At 46.9% G+C, this 18,115-nt stretch overlaps 1 protein-coding gene across 1 annotated transcript; it reads left to right on the top strand.

The window, feature by feature from the left end:
- Positions 1–12,041: 12,041 nt before the first annotated feature.
- Positions 12,042–13,694, top strand: LOC124673159 (zealexin A1 synthase-like). Its single transcript, XM_047209288.1, has 2 exons — positions 12,042–12,947; positions 13,047–13,694. Exons 1-2 carry the CDS (start codon positions 12,042–12,044, stop codon positions 13,692–13,694), a joined length of 1,554 nt encoding a protein of 517 aa, XP_047065244.1.
- The last annotated feature ends 4,421 nt before the right edge of the window (positions 13,695–18,115 follow it).

Genomic DNA, 18,115 nt, shown 5'->3' with positions numbered 1-18,115 from the left:
GCGAGCGAGATGTTCTGCAGAAGAGAAGGGTGGGCGCCTATGACAAAAAGGATCTGTGATGGTTGACTCGCTTCATCCAAGAAAATCTGGATTCTTTATGTCTAGAGACTTGCCTGCCAATGTGTTTGTTATACATTGTTCAAAGATGGCTGGTTGTAGAGATGGTCCTGGAGGTTTTAGTGCTCAGTTTAGATGGTTTTTTAGTTTGTGTGGCTCAGCCTGGAGGGTTTAGCTGCTGTGACTTAAGCACCTTTCTTTTCCCCTCTGATGTTACACCGACTCCAATTTCTTTATTGAAATTGTAGAGATGGTCCTGGAGGTTTTAGTGCTCAGTTTAGATGGTTTTTTAGTTTGTGTGGCTCAACCTGGAGGGTTTAGCCCCTCTGATGTTACACCGACTCCAATTTCTTTATTGAAATTGGGGGCCATGTGGCCCCTACAATAAAAAAAATCTAACTATATTAAGCAGTACTGTAGTATATTCATATTGTTCTCCTGGCTCACTGTCTTCAACACGTCGCGAAGCTATAGAAAGAAAAACGGCCGGCAATGAAATCAAACTCGGTCCGGCAGATGCCGGCCGGCCAAGGTCAACATCATCAGGAGACACGTTAATTTAATCTATCTCTGTACAACAAAATAATTATATCTTCCTTGTTTCAGTACGGATCACCTCTCTCGCAGATTCTTCCGATATTCCTTACCGGAAGAAGACAAACACCCATGCATTGCACGCGTACGTCAGGGGTGCATCATTGCACAAGTTCATTGGGAATGTGTAGTGCGCCACACATGCATGCATACATGAGAAAAACATGGCCTAATCAGCCAACCGATGCATGTTTGACTGACATTCTACTCCACATATTTTGGTCACACCATGAGATGTGTTTTCTCTTGTGAAATTAATGGATTCGTCCATTTCCAGTTGGTAAGTGGGGCCAAGGAGGGGGGATAGAGAGGGTCGAAACTGAAGATCTAATCAAGCGGATCTACCTTTTGGTAACAACTCTCCAAGCATAATTATCCCATCTTTTTTTGACAATCAATACCACATATATTCATAGTAATAAATAGTACATGGTAGAGATACATGAACTGACTCCAACGATTACAAAATAAAGTCTAAAAGATAGTAACAAATCTTCGAGGTCTTCAATTTCTTTCTTCTTCCGAACACAATCTTGTACTCTTCTGAAGGCAGCCAAAGATACATAACGAACCATAGACCTGTAGATACCGACGAAAGTTCTCCCATATTTTTTTGAGCCGCAATACCAAGACTGCGTGCACGCACGCAACCATTAAAGCAGTCATACAACATCGGCAAGAGTACCAACACCAGTATATCAGGGAATAATAACCATTGTCGTCGTCGATGGAGAGCCGAGAGTATGAATCACCATTGTTGAGGACGTAGTAGCCGGGACAAAAACTGCGAGGATAATCCTCCTCGCGGCAACAACGACAAAAGATCCAAAATCGATCTGGCGAAGCAAGATCCGAAGACCCATACATAGAAAATTGTGATTGTTCAACACCACCATTGACGCCGGGAAGAAGATCTCGTCGCCGAACGAAAGGCCGAAGATCACTTATTGCATACGATGCCATCTCCATTGAGGGGAAACCAACAAGAAGGCGGCTACCAAAATCCTAATATAATCTAATGAAAACAATACTTTTATTCAAAACTCCACGCATAGATCGGGTTCCCCACTCCTCCTGACGCCGGCGAAGCCGACCGGAGGAGGGGGAACCAATCTATGGAGGAGGATGAACTGGAGGCGGCTAGGGTTAGGACGGCGGCTGAGAGGAGAGACCACGGGAGGAAAAGAAGCTTTTTTTTTAGCATAATTATCCCATCTGAATACAAAAGGTCTGTTTTCTTTGTTTGAGCATCTGAACACCCAGTACATAGGTAGCTCCATGTCAAGGCGGAGAAATTCAAAGGCGTACAAGGAAGTTGGCAAAACATGACTTATAAGAACCAAAAACTGGGGAAACATAACTTCCATATTCTTCACTGACCAAGACGATAAACATGATTTCAGGTACCTAAAAGCACTAAAGTTTATAATATGCAAAACATTTACAGGATTTTCTCCAGGTGCTCCGGTGTGCGCGTGGTTCACTGGTATAGAAAAACACATTCCTAACCGGCCCTTAAACCGTGTTACTGAACGGTTATACGCTCGACACAGGTTATGGGTTAGATGTGACTTTTGTCACTATTGAGTATTGACCAGCAAAGGTTTTTAGAGAATAAAGTCCACTGGGTGTTCAGATGCTCAAACAAAGAAGCAGTCTTCACGCAAAATCTGTAGAATGATGTGTAGAAGACCGGTAAATATTTGGGGAAAATTTTGTTTCCAGACTTTTTGGCTTGAAAGGCCATCTTGAGGCCATAGACGATTTTTTGGGTTGGCACAGTACCGCATAGGTGTGTCCCTGGATTGTCTGCTGAACCTATACACATTGCCTATTTTCTGCCTGATACAACATTTCTTACTGTAATAATCACTGAATGAACTCGAAATCCTTAGAATGTGGATACGAGATTTATTACACACATGTGGGCTGTAAGATTTATAACTGATCGATTCCTAATAAGGGAATGCTAGCGGTGACATCCTCAACTGGAGTTCCAAGCAGTTTGTAGACCATTTTTTTCCGATAAGGTCAATAGCTACCGACCATGCTCGGAAAATTCTCTAGAACAGAGAAACCCCCACTGCTAGTAGGTCTAGAAAAACGTTGGTAGTAATGCAACCTCAATTGCATATTCCCTTGATACACCTAGACATACACAGACCAAGGGCGGACATAGACATTGACATAAAAGGAAATAAACAACTATACCCATAAACAAAGCCAAGGTAAACCTAGTACGACTTAACTAATTATCGTCCTTGTCATTTTCGTCATCCCGACCATCAATGCTGAACATCCTTATCCTCATCATTGGATATCAGCTCAAAGTTTTCCAACTACCAATCGTCCATCTTGGAACTGGCATCCCCGAGGCTGCATGCATCACTTGATAGAGAGGCTGGGGCTGCCCCTTTTCGGAAAAAAGAACTGGCATCCCATGAGCTCGGAATTCCGAAGGTCCTCTTGTCGTCGCTATATGTCTTATGTAGGACCTTCAATCTAGCATGACCATTGTGTGTCCTACATCCGCCTCTCTTGAACAAACATTCTTCCTAGATGGGGGTGGTGGTGACCTCGAGACAATCCATCACGAGATGGAGCAACGTGTGGATGACTTCATGATAACCATTCAGGACCAAGGGAGCAGTCACATTATTGATAAGAGCTTTAATATATAGAGCATAAGTGGCCAAACAAGAATATCCGCTACAAATACAAATATATGGTTTGTACAGTGCCAACTGAGCAACATAATTTAGAAGAGCCTCCCGACCTCCCGACCTTCCGAGTCGCCTCCCCCTGGGCGGCTCCGGAGGATCTATCATTGCCCAACCCTAAGAGCCCCACCTCTCCTTGCTCTCCTGGCCGCCGGTGCCGACGGTGATGGCGGCACCTATCCATCCTGTGCGTCCGGTGCGATGGTGGGCAGGGGAGGTGGTTTTCTCGGCCACTGTTCAGGGGAGTTGGTGGGTGGTGGCGGAGGTCGATGGGCGGCGTGGCTGGGCGTGGCCGGGGACGGAGCGCCTCCACCAGATCGGCGACAAGGAGGGGGTGGTGCACCATCAGCGCCCTCTGCGCGGTGGTGCTCTGCGCCACCTCGATTCGATCTAGGATTTCAGCCAAGATCTGGACCAGGTGAGTCTGGGCAGGAGCGGTCCTGGTGTTGGTCCTTGCCACACCGTTGGGCCGTGCTGGACTGCGCTCTCCATGTCTTCCGATCTGGTTGGTAGTTGACCGGCAGCGAGGGGGCTTGATGAGGACATCCCTACCGAACCACTACCTCCATCATTACAAGATGAAGACGATGTTGCTGTGAAGCTCAAGTCCAATGAAGTTAGGATTGGACCTATGACAAGAGCTTGTGTGAAGCTACTAAAACAACAGGTGACCTTGTTCCTAAATGGTACTTTAATGGATGAGAAGTTTATACTGCCTAAGTCCTATTATTTATGTATAATCAGTTATGAAGAGGGAGCAAGCATCGCACGAGGAGGAGAGGAGCAGCTGGACATGGTGCTGGACATGAAAACATTCCATGGACGCGCGAGGGAGGAGCGGGAGACATGCGCGAAGGAGGAAATTGAAGTCCAGGCCGGCGCTACGCCCGGCGCAACCGGCCGCCACGCCGGCCACCCCGGTCCCATGGCCGGTTTGACCGGCTTCTCGACTGGACAAGCCCGGCGCCCGCCGGATCCTAGACCGGTGCACACGGGGCACCATCCAGGGGCTCTGGACCCCTTGTCAGGTTCCCACTCGGTGCCAGGCCCAGTTTCAACCGGCCTACCCGATCTCTGGCTCGGTCGACCGGCCCCCAGGCCGGTCGTGTCCGAGTCAGTCTCGACCAGATCCCGATCTGGGTCGGTTTTTAATGTATTTTCTCGACTTCTGGTCGTCCTGAACTCCTATATAAGTGCCCAGGACGCCCCCAAATTAGGTTTCGACCACGTTTAAGATAAACCCTAGTTCATAGTTGATTGCTTTGCAACTCTATTGAATCTCTACACCAATTCGCATCGATCTGGTGTTTTGCTACTGAAAGTCTTGTGTGATCTGCTGTTCCATATTGTGAATTAGACGGTTGCAACTTACCGCTTCGTGGTCGGCGGCTACGTGCGCAAGTGTGTGGAGTTGCGATATCTTGCAGGGTTGAGAGTTGTTGCATTGGCGACAGGGATCGATCGAGAGACTCATCAGTGGCATACAAGTTGTCATCCACTTCATCGTCGTGTATCTCCGCTGTGTTCATCATGTGTTCATCACCCCCCGTCACTTACTGAGAAGATCGGGCAACCCCTTATCATCTTGGTATCAGATTTCAGCGTTTCCTCGGTAAGCCAACCACAATCCACCCCATAGTTAAGTTGTGAGTGTTTCCTATCCATAAAAAGCCAAAAATATTAGTGTTAGGGTTTTCCATAACCTTAGATTGCACTAATTTCGAGTTTTAGTTGCTTTTCGTAATTGTCATACATGTGGTGGCAAGGGTCATTTCAAGAGAGATTGTCCTAACCATAAAGTGATGATTGACCATGATGAGTATGAGACTGGAGATGATGCTGATCCGTATGCTCCAGAAGATGATGATTATGACAGTGATGGTGTAGATGCTTTTCTGTCTGAAGCTCGCACTATTGTTGTGTCACAACGTGCTCTTAATGTGCAGCCGGGTGCATCTACTCAACGCTGCAATTTATTCCAAACAAAGGCACTAGTTGATCCTGATAAAGCTTGCAAAGTCATTATTGATGGCGGGAGGTGTTGCAATCTACCAAGCAAGGAGTTGTGTGCCAAGCTGAAATTGAAGTATCTACCGCACCCGCATCCATACTATATTCAGTGGTTAAGTGACAATGGTGAGATGAAGGTCAACCACATGGTGCGTGTTGATTTTGAGATTGGACCGTATAAGGATTCCATTGATTTTGATGTGGTTCCTATGATGGCGTGTCACCTGCTATTGGGTCGGCCATGGCTCTATTACCGTTCTGTGCAACACAATGGCCGTGCCACTACATATCACTTGTAGTTCAAGGGCAAGAAAATCAACTTGCAGCCTATGTCACCACAACAAATTGTCAATGAATCTCGTCAGAAAGTTGAAGTAAACTTGGAGGATGCATCCATAGATAGGTGAGAGAATTGTAATATCGTGAGTGATATAACGAAAAGTGAGAGAGTGAATTCCTTAGTGCTATTAGCCACCGGAGAGGATATGAGAGAGTGAGGATCCTACAGCCATGCCTCTTGTGCTCATGTACAAGGGTGGGGTTTTGGTTTCTAACGACATGACCCCGATTTCTCTTGGTGTTTCTCATGTTTTGCAGGAATTCAGCGATGTGTTTCCGGAGCAGGTGCCCGCAGGATTGCCACCATTGCGTGGTATTGAAAATTAAATTGACTTGATCCCCGGCGCCTCGCTGCCCAATAGGGTGCCATACAGGACGAACCCCGAAGATACAAAGGATATACAGAAGCAAGTACAAGCGCTACTTGACAAAGGTTATATTCGCATAAGCTTAAGTCCTTTTGTTGTTCCTGTTATTCTAGTTCTTAAGAAAGAGGGTACATGACACATGTGTGTAGATTGTAGAGCGATAAACAACATTACTATTCGATATCGTCATCCTATTCCCCGTTTAGAGGATATGCTAGATGAATTGAGTGGTGCTGCTGTTTCTCTAAAATTGATTTGTGTAGTGGTTATCATCAAATTAGGATGAAAGAGGAGGATGAATGGAAAACAGACTTTAAAACAAAATTTGGTTTATATGAGTGGTTAGTAATGCCTTTTGGTTTGACTAATGCACCTAGCACTTTCGTGAGACTGATGAACCATGTTTTGCGTGATTTTATTGGCAAGTTTCTTGGTTGTGTACTTTGATGACATATTAATTTACAGCCGTAATAAATCTGATCATACTATACATATTCGACATGTTTTGCAAGTGTTGCGTGATAATAAACTCTATGGCAATCTTGAGAAGTGCACATTTTGCAAAGATAAGGTCATATTTCTGGGTTATGTTGTCTCTAAGCATGGAGTAGAAGTAGATGTGTCTAAAATTGAAGCAATTCAAAATTGGTCTACTCCCATGAATGTGAGTCAAGTAAGAAGTTTTCATGGTCTAACTAGGTTTTATAGACGTTTTGTGCCCAATTTTATTACTATTGCTGCACCTTTGAATGAATTGACTAAAAAGGGTGTTGCATTTGAGTGGGGTGTCACCCAAGATCATGCTTTTGATGAACTGAAAAGATTGTTAACTTCTGCACCGTTGCTTGCACTTCCTGATTTCAATAAGCAATTTGAGATTGAATATGATGCTAGTGGTATTGGAATTGGTGGTGTGTTAATGCAAGAGGGTCGCCCAATTGCATATTTTTCTGAGAAACTTTCTGGTGCTAAGTTGAACTATCATATCTATGATAAAGAATTGTATGCTTTAATTAGAGTTGTTGAGGTTTGGCAACATTATTTGTGGCCTAATGTATCATACATTCTGATCATGAAGCTTTGAAATATCTGAAAGCTCAATCTACCTTGCATAGGCGTCTTGCTAAGTGGGTTGAGTTCATTGAGTCTTTTTCATATATTATTAAGCATAAGAAGGGAAAAGATAATGTTGTTGCTGATGCTCTATCTAGGAAAAATATGTTGTTAACTTAACTTGATGTTAAAATTCCTAGACTAGAAGTACTATGTGATTTGTATGCCACTGATCATGATTTTGTTGAACCATATCGCTTGTGTGCTATTGGTAAAGCATGGGAAAAATATCACATACATGATGGGTTCTTGTTTAGAGTTAACAAACTATGTGTTCAAGAGTCGTCTATGCGTTTGCTCTTATTGCAGGAATCTCATGCTGGAGGTTTGATGGGTCACTTTGGGCGTGAGAAGACAATGCTCATGCTCGCTTTTTTATTGGCAAAAGATGAGGCGGGATGTGGACAAGCATGTGAAGAGATGCATTACTTGCAACAAGTCCAAGTCCAAGTTGAAGCCTCACGGTTTGTATACTCCTTTATCGGCACCTACCACACCATGGGAAGATATTAGTATGGATTTTGTGTTCGGTTTGCCGCGTACTAAGAGAGGCCATGATTCTATATTTGTGGTAGTGGATAGTTTCTCTAAGATGTCACACTTTATTGCCTGCCACACGAGCGACGATGCGTCGCATATTGCTAACCTGTTTTTCAGGGAGATTGTATGTCAACATGGAGTCCCGAAGACTATTGTTTCTGATCGTGACGTGAAGTTTATGAGCTACTTCTGGAAGACACTTTGGGGAAAGCTGGAGACGAAATTACTTTTCAGCACTACTTGTCATCCCCAAACTGATGATCAAACTGGGGTGGTGAATAGAACATTGTCACAACTGTTGAGATCCATGATCAAGAAGAACTTGAATGAGTGGGAAGATTGTTTGCCGCATGTGGAGTTTGCTTACAATAGGGCGATACATTCTACCACAGAGATGTGTCCATTCGAGGTGGTGTATGGTTTCAAACCCATTACTCCACTTGACTTCTTGCCTCTACCCATACATGAGACAGTCAATATGGAGGCATCAAAGAGGGCATATTTTGTACGAAAGATACATGTGAAGACTAAAGAGCTGATAGAGCAGAAAGGCCAGAACAATGCTGCAAGGCAAAACGCAAGGAGATGTTGTTCAAGCCTGGTGATATGGTCTGGGTTCATTTTCGCAAGGACAGGTTCCTAAAGCTACGGAAGTCCAAGTTGATTCCTCGTGGTGCTGGTCCTTACAAGTTTCTTGCCAAGATCAATGACAATGCATATGCTATAGATCATCCAACTGATGAGTTTGGTGTCAGTAATTCTTTCAATGTTGCTAATTTGACACCTTATGACGGAGAAGACCTTCGAGCGTCGAGGTCGACACCTTTTGAAGGGGGGGGGAGATGATGAGGACATCCCTACCGAACAACTACCTCCATCATTACAAGATGAAGAGGATGTTGTTGTGAAGTTCAAGTCAAATGAAGTTAGGATTGGACCTATGACAAGAGCTCGTGCGAAGCTACTAAGACAACAGGTGAACTTGTTCCTACATGGTACTTTGATTGATGAGAACTATATACTGCCTAAGTCCTGTTACTTATGAATGATCAGGTATGAAGAGGGAGCAAGCATCACACGAGGAGGAGAGGAGCAGCTGGACATGGTGCTGGACATGAAGACATTCCATGGACGCGCGAGGGAGGAGCGGGAGGCATGCGCGAAGGAGGAAACTGAAGTCCAGGCCGGCGCTACGCCCGGCGCAACCGGCCGCCACGCCGGCCAGCCCGGTCCCATGGCCGGTTAGACCGGCTTCTCGACCGGACAAGCCCGGCGCCCGCCGGATCCTGGACCGGTCGACCGGTCCCCAGGCCGGCCGTGTCCGAGTCAGACTCGACCAGATCCCGATCTGGGTCGGTTTTTAATGTATTTTCTCGACTTCTGGTCGTCCTGAACCCCTATATAAGTGCCCAGGACACCCCAAATTAGGTTTAGACCATGTTTAAGATAAACCCTAGTTCATAGTTGATTGCTTTGCAACTCTATTGAATCTCTACACCAATTCGCATCGATCTGGTGTTTTGCTACTGAAAGTCTTGTGTGATCTGCTGTTCCATTGGGAATTAGACGGTTGCAACTTACCGCTTCGTGATCGGGGCTACGTGCGTAAGTGTGTGGAGTTGCGAATACCTTGCGGGGTTGAGAGTTGTTGCATTGGCGACAGGGATCGATCGAGAGACTCGTCAGCGTCATACAAGTTATCATCCACTTCATCATCGTGTATTTCCACTGTGTTCATCGTGTGTTCATCACCACCCCCGTCGCTTACTGCCAAGATCGGGTAACCCCTTATTAGGGCTGCTAGTCTTGCAAATAATGGTGGTGGTTCTCGGATTCCTTTCGCGCCAAGTCGGTCGGAAGCTTCTTCCCACCGGGCTGGTTGGATTGTCGTGTTCCGGAAGGCCCTGCCGACGAAATTCATTGTGCGATCAATGCCTGAAGATTGCTGGATTGGGTGTTTTCAGTTGTGCGCACCCATGTTTTTTATCTGACCGTTTGGTTTCAGAGGGAGCGTTTCGAAAACTCTGCTTGTGAGAACCAACCTGAGGTTGGGTGGTTAGGAGGGTGGTTGTACCCCCAGCCCACCAGAGTTCAAATCCTAGGTTTGACATCTGTGTGTCTCATAAAGGCGAAATATTCATTCAGTGGGAGGCGACGTTCCCGTCGACAACGAGGCGCCTGTGGTGACTTCGTCAATTTCAAGATCCAATCCGTCGGCTCAGTCTTCTTGAGGTGCTCATAGGGGTAGGGTGTGTGTGTGTGTGCGTTCATAGGGGTGAGTGTATGCGCGTGTATGTGAGCGCCTACGTTTGTACTGTGTTTCTAAAAAAAAAACTCTGCTTGCTGTTAATATCATGGAGCTCGTTTTCTTTCCATGGTGCCGGCGGAGAAGGTCATGAAAGCCGAGATTGCTCAAAGAGAAATGGTGATCGGATCTTGGTGGTGGGGTGGAATTGGCTTGGTGCTTTGTGAGTTCAAACAACGACTTGTATGTGGGGGTGACTGCGTAGGAGAAGTCCAGAGTTCTATCTTTGAGGGTGAAAATCCAAAATCTGGCCTTAATTGGTTGTGCCTGACAATGTTCTTGTTGAAGGCATTGTTTTGAGAGTGAATACTTTCTTGAGGGTGAAAACCTAAGATCTATGATCGGGCGACGGTTTGTCCACTATTTTCTTCTTGGAGACATCGCTTATGGAGAAGATGATCTTCTGATGTTGTCTTGGTGGTGCCAGTGTTGCTGTTCCAAGTTTTCGATCTCCGTAGCGGGAGTTTTTTCTTTTGTAATTATTCTTTTTTTAGTTATGTGTATCCTTTATGTCATTAGGATATGATGTTGTTGCTGAGGCTAGGTGTAATTAGTATTTCCGCGATATAATATATGCTCTTTATCGAAAAAATATGATTTGTACAGTATTCACATCTAGCAGCCAGCTGTCTCGTTTTCAGTTGGTTTGGAAAATGGAAAAACAACCGGCATGAGATCAAACTCAGTACGGCAGAAGCTCGCCAGCAAAGGTCACATCATCACCAGACACGTTCAGCTTATATTTGTATTCATACAATATATTCTTATTTCAGCAAGGATCACCTCGCAGGCAGATTCTTCTCCTATTCTCTACCGCAACAAGACAAAAGGCAAATAATGCACGCATTGCACACCCTAAGTTCGTTTGCGATGTGTAGTGTGCATGCAAGAAAGACAGCATGGCAGTGAAGACAATGCACACACTTCCGTGATTAAAAAGTTGTGCATACTTCCACAAGAAAAGTTTGTTATCTGATCCCAGTATCGTTATCCTGATCTCCGAATCATGCAAGACGCGCCAAGGAACGAGATCGATGTATAGGTTCACCCACTCATATGCATTTTGATCATCAGATCATGAAACATGTGTTTTGTCTTTTTCCAGAAGAACAATATGAAATGCATTCGCATATGTCCAGTCAGGCATTAGATATATGTACTCCTGGTGCTAGATGACAAGGCATGGGAGAGCATGTTTTGTCCCGTGTTCTTGGATCTCTATTTCTTACACAAGCCATATATTGATATAATTTTAGATGAAACTTCACAGATGTATCCGATATACAACACAATGTATATTCAAAAAAATAGTTTACATTTTTTTGAAAATTTAGAAGTGTCACAAAAAAAAGGGAGCAGCCGCAACTAGTTGCGGAATATCCTCTCTCTGTCTGATGTGAAATGCATTTAAACATAATGAAAAAGTGCATGCTAGGTTCACACTTGTAACGCATTTCTGGACGCTACATGCACTTCAGCACTTCTACATCTAAAGTTACTCACATCGTTTTATCCAATTTAGTTGGTCTAACAATAATATGCAACTTGAACAACTTACAAACTTAGATTTCCTGGTGTCCCTTGTTAATCAGTCCACGTTGATAAGTAGGTGGAATATACTCTTAATACTCCCTCCACTCGAACGAATAAACTGTCCTCGTTTTTTATGTTTTCTCTTTAACAAAGAAGAATTACCCTAAATATATATAAAAAATATTGATGTAAATTAACATCATTAGAAGTTTTTCAATACGAATCCAAATAAAACCAAGTTATATAATTAAGATTTGTGCTTAATTTTTTCTGTCAAAGTTCATCATGGCTAATTATATACTAGTACTTACTCAAGAGGAAACGCCTGGTGTCATTACCATGGCCGCATCTTTGCAGCTAGCACTTGCACAGGTGCTCACTGCAAAACGACGGCTATATATATGGGCATCACAGTCACGCCTGCAAGCACATCGATCAATTCATCGTACCAGCAAAACTAAAATGGAGGACTACGTCGTCGTGTACCTCGGCCTGGCCCTGGCGTCGCTGCTCCTCCTGCTCGCCAGGCGCATCCGCAGCCCGGCAGCGCCGGACGGCAAGAACCATGGCCTGCGGCTGCCGCCAGGGCCGTGGACGCTGCCTGTGTTCGGGAGCATGCACCACCTCGCCGGGCAGCTCCCGCACCGCGCCATGCGCGACCTGGCGCGGCGGCACGGGTGGCCGGTGATGCTGCTCCGGCTCGGCGAGGTGCCCACGCTGGTGGTGTCGTCCCGGGAGGCGGCCCGCGAGGTGATGAAGACCCACGACACGTCCTTCGCCACGCGCCCGCTCAGCTCCACCGTGCGCGTCATGACCAACGGCGGCCGGGACATCATCTTCGCGCCCTACGGCGACCACTGGCGCCAGATGCGCAAGATCGCCGTCACCGAGCTCCTCACCGCGCGCCGCGTGCTCTCCTTCCGTGCCATCCGGGAGGAGGAAGTCCGCGCCATGCTCCGCGCCGTTGGGGCCGCCGCGGCCGCCGGGGAGGTCATCGACATGCGCCCAAGGCTGTCCGCGCTGGTGGCGGACAGCACGGTGCGCGCCGTGATGGGCGACCGGTGCAAGGACCGCGATTTGTTCCTCCGTGAGCTTGACCGATCCATCGAGCTCGTGGCCGGCTTCAACCCGGCCGACTTGTGGCCGTCCTCGCGGCTCGCGGTGTGGGCCAGCGGCGCCGTCCGTCGCGCCGAGGAGTGCCGCGACATCGTGTTCGGGATCCTCGACCGCATCATCGCGGAGCACCAGGAGAGGGTGGCCGTCGCCGGGGACGATGAGGACCTCATCGACATCCTCCTCAGGATCCAGAAGGACGGAGCCGGCCTCCAGTTCCCCTTAGACATGGGCTCCATCAAAGCCGTCATCTTCGTAAGCAACCAATCAATCAAACTAAGCTGACCGTCATTTATCTCCGTACGTGTACGTCATCACTCTAGCTAGCTAGCTAACTTTCTCCGTCGCGCGCAGGACATCTTCGGCGCAGGCAGCGAGACGTCGGCGACGACGCTGGAGTGGATCATAGCGGAGCTGGTGAGGAACCCGAAGGTGATGCGCCGGGCGACGGCGGAGGTCCGACAAGCCTTCGAGGCCAACGGCGCCGTGGACGAGGACCAGCTCGCCACCCTCGTCCCGTACCTGCACCTGGTGATCCGGGAGGCGTTCCGGCTGCACACGCCCCTGCCGCTCCTCCTCCCGCGGGAGTGCCAGGAGGCGCCGGCGTGCAAGGTGCTGGGCTACGACGTGCCGCGGGGCACGCAGGTGCTCGTCAACGTCTGGGCGCTGGGCCGCGACGAGCGCTACTGGCCAGACGACCCCGAGGAGTTCCGGCCGGACCGCTTCGAGGCCGGCGCGGCGGCGGACGGGGTGGATTTCAGAGGGGTCGACTTCGAGCTGCTGCCGTTCGGCGCCGGCAGGAGGATGTGCCCCGGCATGGGCTTCGGCCTCGCCAACGTCGAGCTCGCGCTCGCCAGCCTGCTGCTGCACTTCGACTGGGAGGCGCCGGGGGTGGCTGATCCGGCGGAGTTCGACATGACCGAGGCGTTCGGCATTACCTCCAGGAGGAAGGCCGGCCTCTCGCTGCGCCCAGTCCTGCGCGTGCCTCTCCCCGACGTCTAATTCACCTCTTGGTGTCGCCGGCCGGCCGGCCGGCCGTGCTATTTTTTTTTTTGCACTGTGCTACTGTACACGAATTGTATATTTGTGCTTTGCTTAAAATACGATTTGTGAGCTTGTTTTACAATCTGTACGGAATAATAGCAGGAAATGCTGGTTAGTAAAATTTTGACATTGTGCGAAATGTAAAACAGGACATCAGATGGCACGTATCTGTAAGGGAGCGTCTAGAGATCAGTCGCCTGAGACTTAATAAGTCTAAATCGCTGACATTAGTAGTTTATTAAGCTGTGTACTACGTTCAGTTTTATGCGTTCCCATTTTTCACTAGAAAAAATAATATGTGCAACCATTACATAAGAAAAAATTTAGTAGTAATTTACGTGTAACTGGAAAAAGAACTCAGTTGCAATCCACATGTAAGTGGAAATTCTTAGTTGCGACGCATGCATAACTGGAAAAATCTCAATTGCAACCCACATGTACGTGGAAATTCTTAGTTGCAACATATGCGTAACTGGAAAAATCTCAGTTGCAACGCACATGCAATTGAAAAAAAAAATCAGTTGCAACCCATATGTAAGTGGAAATTCTTAGTTACGATGCGGGCGTAATTGGAAAAATTCTCAGTTGCAACCCACATATATGTGAAAATTCTTAGTTGCAACATATGCGCAACTACAAAAATCTCAGTTGCCACGCTCATGCAATTGGAAAAACAAAATCAGTTGCAACTCACGTGTAACCGAAAAAACCTCAGTTGCAACCCACGTGCAACTGAAAATATGTCGTTTGCAACACACGCGCAACTAGAATGCGTGGTAAGCGGTTCCATGGGAGAGAGAAAGACGCCTTATAGATAGGAATCGTCACTACGAACCCACTTCACAAAGCCCGCAAAAAACAAGTCAGCCCGCTTACGCATCGGGCCAACAACAACACAAACACACACACAAACAGCCCAAAAAGTCAGAGCACGAATCTATAAGCACAAAATACGAATCTCCAAGCGCTCGACTTAAACTTATTAAGTATAAGACGCCCGATTTCCAGCAAATCCGTACCTGTAATCACGGAAGCTGGCTGTTGTATTATGCTGCTATATTTGTACTTTGCTTAACCACGATTGTTGAGCTTATTTTTATAATCTGTCCGGAATAATCCTTGCTGGCTCGGCACCGACACGGTGGCACCTATGGGTGTCGACATACTTCTTGATGGGCGTTGGGTGAAATTATAGGTCTTATCTGGGCAGCAGTCGTCGTCATCATCATCATCGTTTTCCTTCTTGGTGGTGCTCCTTCGTATGCGGCGATTCGAAGTGCTAGAAGCATGGTGAAAATTCTTTGAAGAGCGTAGCGTTATGAGACATCTTTGTTTTTGTCGAGCCACAAACGCCGACTTTCCTTTCTTTCCTTTTACTTTTTTTTTCTTTTTTGGTCTGTTTAGGCATGATGTGTTGTTTAGCCCAACAGTAAACTCGATTTGTATCGGTTGATAATATAGTGTCACGAAAGCCTGTTTCAAGGAGTTTCAAGGAGGAATGATGGGCATAATACCAGAAAATGCTGGTTGGTAGAAATGTAATAAAATTATAAACGTACCATGAATGTTAGTTCGCTAAAAGTAACATACTGCCAGATGTGACATATATATGAATCCAAATGGTTCAAGTCCTGCACATGACAAGCAATCTAACTCATGACTATCAAATACTTAAGAGTTTGGATATAGTTCTCTATTACACTTAATTAAGTAGATTGTGTGAGAACCAACCTGAGCTTGGGTTGTTAGGAGGGTGGTCGTACCCTAGCCCACTAGTGTACAAACCCCATATTTGACATTTATGTGTCTTATAACGATGGAATATTCTTTCCGTGGGAGGCAACATTCCCGTCGACAACGATGGGCCAGTGATGATTTCATCACGATCCGCCAGCTCGATCTTCTAAAGATGCTTACAGGGGTAGAGTGTGCGTGTGTGCGTTCATATGGGTAAGTCTATACGCATGTATATGAGCGTCTGCGTTGATACTGTGTTTCTCAAAAAAAAAATAGCTACTGTTTTAAATGCTATCAAATACTTACGAGTTTGCCCGCCATATGTCCGTCCATCATTACGTGTTTGACACTGAGACCCCATTGCGCAATTCGACTGAGACCAGCCATCATCGACGCTGTAGAAGCCACATCGCTCCATGTTTCAGCAGAGGTGTTGTATGTTCAACACTTCGACGAGATCGGATTGGATTGAGGACTTCACTGCGCCGACGTGCTTCACCAAGTTCCGATACTGTGGATCTAGTGGTAATTCCCATGGCATTCTACTTGAACTAGATCTTGGGATTACCACATAGAAAATGTTTTTGTTTTCTCTACGTGGCCCAACAACAATTACCAGAGCAAATGAGAAGTGACAACAAGAATTTTTTTTTATCCTGCACGCGCTCGGTCGAAAAAGTGGACCGTTCGAAGCTAAATAAAAAAGGGTAGAGGGGTTGCCAACGAGTTTCCGCATGGGATGGGAAATATACGACATCGCCGGCTAGTCAAACCCCAAATTAAAAGAATCATCGAGTGATTGGATGGTTAGAGGGAAGTAACACCCCCAGCCCACAAGGAATCAAACCCCATATTTAACACTCTGCGAGGCCTCTATGGTAATTTCTTCAACCTCCAATGTGCGACTGTGCATTAAATGTATGTATGTATATATTCATATGTCTCTGCCGCGTTTAAAAAAAAGCTATGTACGGAGTAACTTTTTTTTGTTGATATAGTTGTAGCCGCACTACTTTATCAATCTAGGAAACGCCTCTACATAATCTGGCTGGCAGAGGTCTCGCTCTCGCTGTAAGAAGAGGTTGGACAGGTTAACAGCTAGCTACGTAGATCATTGATCAACCGATTTGCATTGGTACACGCATATGGGTACGTAGCCTTGGCGGACACGGCATGGCATCCAAGTACATATATCGAAACCTCCAACAGAACCGATCGAAACCCCAATCATCAGCGCTATCTAGCTCGTTGATCGATCGACATGGCCGGGATCATCAAAGGATACTGGGAGTCGGCCAGGGATCACTAGTGGAAACCGGCCCTTTTGCACCGGTTCATTAGGGCCATATGCACCGGATTGCTCATTTGCATCGGTTCGTAACACGAACCGGTGCTAAAGGTCCCTCGAATGACTGGACCGCACGAACCGGTGCTAATGACCCCCTTTAGTACCGGTTCGTGCCATATTCGGTGCAAAAACTCTTTGCGACAAAAAAACCAAAACCCTTGTTTCTACTAGTGGATCACCTAGCGGCATTCCGGGACATGTGGCGCGTCGCCTACGATCTGAAAGCCGGCGGGTGCCACCAAGAGTTGTTCGACGCGCTGGAAGCCTGCCACACTCGCTTGGTCGACAGGACACCCGCTGACATCGACGCGTGCGTCAAGGCCACGGCAGCCCATGGCCAATGCATGCAGTGTAGACCGGACATCTTCAGGGAGCACATCATCGCCATGGACAAGAGCATCGAGAAGGAGGAGAGGCTGCGCCGGGAGCCTGACGCCAAGGTGATGGAGGACAGCCCGAGGCTTAGCTGGTGGATCGGCATGAGAAACAACTGAAGCCTATATGTCTGGCTTAACACGTTGATTTCTTATCTAGCTAGATTTTATCGGCATTAGTTTTTAACAAGATTTGAAGGCTCGGCTAGATTACCCGGTCATGTAAATTGGTACGGCAATATATGTGAACAAAAATTGAAAAACATCTTACCTCGGCGATGTTTATTCGTATTTGCTATTTCTGTATTTTTAACTTTGGGATCCCTCCATAAAAGGATGATGAAGATATTTTAATGGAGGTTGTTGAGTGTCCTGTGGACGATAATATCAACAAACCTTCTTATTGAGGAAAAACTTGCTACTGTGCTCATCATACCTTCCTCTCTGGGTTCCCCAACAGTGTGAAGTCGGAGTTACGATAAGCACCATCAGCGGCCGCGACGGCGGGAGGGGGAAAATTGAATCGGCGGGAGAGGAAATGTGTTGGGAGGGCAGAAATGCGCGGCGGGAGAGGTGCGATGTGGCAGGAGAGGAGGACAAATTTTTCCTGTGCCGCTGACGTGTCGGTCCCGCCACTCCTCGCCTCGCTTTTCGTTGTGTCTGGCGCGTCCGAGCGTCCCGTGTGTAGCGGGGACGGGCTCGGGGTCCGGACACCGTATTGGGTCGCACCGAACAAAAAAAAAAGGCTTTGAGGAACACGACTGTAAATGTTTTTCTATCCGACGCGTTTCAAATCCCTTTGTGAACGTTTTGGGGAGACGCGGTTCGAGATGCTCTTAGGTTGCTTTTTTGTTTTTTTGCTCTCTTTCGGCTGTGCCAGTCCTGCCAAGCCGCCCCAGCCCATATCTGGCCGGCCCATA

The sequence above is a fragment of the Lolium rigidum genome, chromosome 1, assembly GCF_022539505.1.
Source record: "Lolium rigidum isolate FL_2022 chromosome 1, APGP_CSIRO_Lrig_0.1, whole genome shotgun sequence".
Classification (NCBI taxonomy): domain Eukaryota; kingdom Viridiplantae; phylum Streptophyta; class Magnoliopsida; order Poales; family Poaceae; genus Lolium; species Lolium rigidum.
Note: the sequence above shows the minus strand (reverse complement) of the source record. Positions and strands in the feature narration are given on the sequence as shown.

Excerpts from the sequence above, each read along its gene's own strand:
- LOC124673159 (XM_047209288.1), top strand. The coding sequence starts at position 12,042 with ATGGAGGACTACGTCGTCGTGTACCTCGGCCTGGCCCTGGCGTCGCTG. Across the intron at positions 12,948-13,046 it reads CCATCAAAGCCGTCATCTTC|GACATCTTCGGCGCAGGCAG; the intron begins GTAAGCAACCAA and ends CGTCGCGCGCAG.